A 4,702-nucleotide genomic window follows, 5' to 3' on the forward strand; every position below is an offset into this window, starting at 1 on the left:
ATAAATACATGACAAGATAGGCTTGAAAATTTGCGACAGCAACAAAAATTTTTGTCGCTAATTCACTATTTTTTCAGTGAATGAAGAGACAATTGTATTTTCAGAGATAAGTCATGTATATTTTATTGAATTTTACAAATAATCTTATATTAAGGATTACTAGGAATCTTGTGTAAACAAGATTGCAGGGAATATTTTTCTTACATAAATGTTAACTTTGATTGTTTCCAATAATATAGCAAGTATAAGGAGTATCGACATTGCAGCTAGTTGAGGAATCACAAATCGTTTATTTGAAAGGAAGTTAATCTAATTTAAACAGATTTTCAACAATGATCAATTTTTATTTTCTACCAACATCCATAAAAACCATAAGCTATTTTATGCCATAAGAACCTTACATTTAATTTGTCATGACACAACTCATCGAACAGCCATATATAGGAGTGCATAAAATAAAGCCACACTTTCTAGTTGTCATGGATTCTAATGAGAAGCAACAGCATTAATTAGCAGCAAATTGATGAATATCATCCCTCCATGGATTCTTCATTGAACCTGCTTCAATATTGTCTAGTGCAACCCACACGGCACTGTTACACTTAAATCCTGACCCAAATCCCAATTGCCAGATTCTGTCACCTTTCTTGATTCTTCCTTTGGCTTCACGGTAAGCCAATTCATACCACACAGAACTCGAAGATGTATTCCCAAATCTATACAGCGTCATTCTAGAAGGTTCCATGTCCCAGTCTTGAAGGTCAAGACTCTTCTGCATTGTATCGAGCACAGCCCTTCCTCCGGTGTGAATACAAAAGTGGTCTGAAGCTAACTTGATTTTCGGAACATAAGTTTCAATCTTCAATCTCAGAACCTTCCTTGCCACAAAAGTTACAAGAAACTTGAGTTTTTCTGAGACAAGAAGAACCAGTGGGGCGAGAGATGTGATGTGATGTTTGAGGACGTGACCTGCAACATTCATGAGGTCTTTAGAGATGGTGACGCCAATTTGTTGTTGCTCATCTTCTTGTTGAAGGACACAGTTGTAGCTTCTGTCATCAGAAGCCATGTGGGTGCGAAGTGTGTGGATGATTTGGTACTTTGAACGACGACGATCTGAAGGATGGTTGGAGAGAAGAGAAGCAGAACCACCCATGCGAAAGAGACAATTGGAGAGAAGCATTGAAGGGTTGTTGCCCAAGTATGTCCCTGTGTTTGTAATTTCAATGCTCAGCACCATGGCGTAAGAGTTAGGGTGTGACTGTTGTAACAAAATATTAAGGTGCATGAGTTAGATACGTAAAAAATTTCTAAATTTAAATTTCATTTACTTAATATGTCACCCAGATGCTAGATTCTTGTTTTCTTCATTTTCTTTTTTTTTTAAATCAAGAATCATTGAATATGTTGAGAAACTATATATTCTAAATTAACTTGCCCTTTTTAATCTGTGCCAATTTAAGCTTGTATGGATGAAAAACAAAATATTCCACACCACCCAAAAACGTGTGTTAAAATGTGGAAGTGATCATAGCATACATATTTCTAATATTTGTGATATATATATATATTCTTTAATAAATTTACCAACAAAGATTAATTAAAATTTAACATGTTTGAGTTTATCATTAAATTATTTTTAAATTCATTAATTAAAAAATAATTAATTAAAATTTTATTAATTAATAATTATATATTTATATTTTTAAACTTGCACTTATGGTGACAAACCTGTGGGTGCTTGTCACCATGAGTATGTCTAAATTTAAATACATTTAATGAGTTTAAGTTTCAGGCACCTTAAATTATTTTTAAATTCATTTAATAGAAAAGTAATTAATTAATTAATAATTATATAATTAATTTTTTATAGGCTCAAATCACCATAAGTGTGCCTGACTCGGACACAATTAATGTGTTTGAGTTCAGGCACGCTTACGGTAGCAGGCCCTTGTATAGCTTGTCGCTATATATCTTCGACACATTTAACTTATATTAAATTAATTAAGTAATTAATAAATGTGGATAATTAAATTAATGAATTTATTAAAATTTGACAATTTATTTTAATGAATTATGACAATAGTGGATACTTACAGCTGTTGTCACAATATCTAAGTTTTTTTCACTTATTTATGAGTTTGCCACTTTATCATTTATTATCTTAGTTTTTTTGAAAATTGTGGCTATTTTTCACTAGCATCAGTTGATAAAAATTTGACTTATAACTCATAAGACATAGGGTCACAAGACATAGCTTTAAGACTTAACTACTTTTGCTTTATCATTAAAAAATACTATATTTTCAATTTCTTTTTTGGGTATAAAACCACTAGGAATTCAAAAGTCATGTTAGATCTTAACTAATTTGAATCAAGCTAGGAACGAGTATAGAGGAAAAAAATTTTACCAATAAAAATTTAATGCAAATGCATGTCCAGGGTTAGGATTCAAGATTACTTATTAAACTACATTTGAATATACAAAATTTAATATTCCCATTCAATTAATGCATTTGAAATACTACCTCAAGCTCAATTTATAAAATACTTTTAATTTTAATAAAATTTAACATGTCAAAATATAAGACACTTTTAACAAAAATAAGGTTTCATAATGATATTTTTTTAATATCACCCTTTCCAATATATTCCCCCCCTCTCTTAATATTCTTTTAGAAATGGATTTTTAAATAAAGAATATTTTTGAAAGTTTTTACTTTTGTCTTGAAAAAATAAAATTATAAAATGTATTTAATAATCTTTATTAGTATATGTAATTTTGCTTAAAAATGTCTTATAAATTAAGACGAAGGAATTAAAAAGAAGGAGCCAACAACAAATCTTTCATTACCCTTAACAACTTCCAATATCCAAATAAACCCTTCATTGAATATATAAAAATTTATGAATCTAAATTGGTTCAAATTCAAATCCATTTTTAATTATAATTGCTTTGTAATTTTAAATTCTCTCTACATCCTAGTCATTTGATATTTTAATTGCTTCAAATATCTTGTTTTATTCGTATTTTCACTATCAATACATCTACGACTCTCATATCTTTTCTCATGTCTCGTTGATTAAAAATAAAAAAACATTTTATTTTTAATTTTTCATTTTCATTCTGAATCTTAGTTCATCTCCCTTCTTTATTTGAATTTTTAAACTACCCAACAAAAGATTTTAAATATATGAATTATAAATGTGAGATTTAAAATGTAAAATTTAAAATTTAAAATTCAAATTCAAATACAATACTACCTAGCAGTGATTGTACCTTTTTTAATAATCATGTTGTTGATTATGTACCAACTAAGGAGTTGGTTTCCCTCCACTGAGAAAAATCTGGACTGTCCAAATTTAATCTAGATGGCCCGGACTAAATATTTTTAACTTTTTTAAATTTATATTTTGAAATAAAAAGTAGAAAAATTTTAATAAATATACTTGTTAATCTAACACTTCAAATTTAATATGAATGATCTAAATTTATATTAAAAATTTAAATTAACTTTTTAGATATATTCTGGACAATGCAGATATATTCTAAGTAAAGCAGTAAATTTACTAAAAAATTTAATATTAAATTTGAATCATCCATATTAAATCAAAACTATCAGATTGGTGAGTATATTTACTAAAAAATTTATATTTTTTATTTTGAAATATAAATTAAAAAATAAAAATATTTAATCTAGACGGTCTATAGGCAGAGGAGGCTTCCCCTTAGTAGAGGGAAGCCAACTCCACCAACTAGAGCCTAGTTGATTCTAGTCAGTAACTGTTATTTGAAAAAAGAAAGAAAGAAAGAAAGAAAGAAATGGTGAAGAATCGCACCTGAAGGAGGCGTTTGGCAAAGTCAATAGCAAGAACTCTAGCACTGCAACCCATACCGCTAAGATTATAGCATAAGATATTGTGTCTGAGGTTATATCGATTCACGATGATGTCACATAGAGATGGCGTGGGACAAAACATACTACTGTTCACAACGAGAATTCTTATATCCTTAGGTTGGACCCATGTTTTCTCCAGAAGTTCATCAATGGCTCCAAAAAACACAGTCTCTGTCTCTTTCCTTGCCTCATCTAGGCATACTTTTGGTGGGTTACTTTGCATGATAGCTTGGGGGAGATATGTCTTAGGTCCCAAACCAGACCTATCAACAATTTTCCTGATTCGTTTCAAGCTCTCTTCTGAGAAAACTCCAACGTTCTTTGATTGTTCCACTAACATATTAGTGGTGATAGCACAAGAATCATTCAGTTTGTAGCAAGCAAAGTCTACTAAATATACTTCGCTTGTTTGTCTCTTCAAGTGCTGAAAAATGGCTAGGGCTAGGAGGAAGAATGCTGAGAAGCAAGATAACATGAGAGATGGATGAAGATATTTGAACTCATGAAGCCAAGCAGAGGCTGAAGCTGCTACTAAAAACGACATGAACAATAGGTTCATCATGTTGAGTGCTTGGCAATGGTAAATGCAAGGTATCTATATGATCTTTAAATAGGCACAAAACAAGTTATTGTTTCAAGTTTCTTGAGGACTCAATGTAAATGCATGGGATCCACTTGCTTTTTTGCATTCAATGAATATATAGACATGCATGTGAATTGTAGCTGGATTGGGAAAATATTATCTAAGAAACCATGGATAGTTGTTATAGCAAATAATTAAGGACCTTAAAAATACAAAATTTC

The 4,702-nt window shown here is 30.2% G+C and overlaps 1 protein-coding gene across 1 annotated transcript; it reads right to left on the reverse strand.

Annotated features, from left to right (window-relative positions):
- Positions 1-341: 341 nt before the first annotated feature.
- On the reverse strand, positions 342-4,460 carry LOC129304086 (3-ketoacyl-CoA synthase 2-like). Its single transcript, XM_054943725.1, has 2 exons — positions 3,840-4,460; positions 342-1,261 (listed from the first exon to the last, which is right to left on the reverse strand). Exons 1-2 carry the CDS (start codon positions 4,458-4,460, stop codon positions 506-508), a joined length of 1,377 nt encoding a protein of 458 aa, XP_054799700.1. The 3' UTR covers positions 342-505.
- Positions 4,461-4,702: the final 242 nt, after the last annotated feature.

Source organism: Prosopis cineraria, unplaced genomic scaffold, assembly GCF_029017545.1.
Source record: "Prosopis cineraria cultivar Desert tree isolate PC_DT_omini unplaced genomic scaffold, ASM2901754v1 PC2, whole genome shotgun sequence".
NCBI lineage: Eukaryota > Viridiplantae > Streptophyta > Magnoliopsida > Fabales > Fabaceae > Prosopis > Prosopis cineraria.

Excerpts from the sequence above, each read along its gene's own strand:
- LOC129304086 (XM_054943725.1), bottom strand. The coding sequence starts at position 4,460 with ATGATGAACCTATTGTTCATGTCGTTTTTAGTAGCAGCTTCAGCCTCT. Across the intron at positions 1,262-3,839 it reads TTGCCAAACGCCTCCTTCAG|TCACACCCTAACTCTTACGC; the intron begins GTGCGATTCTTC and ends TTGTTACAACAG.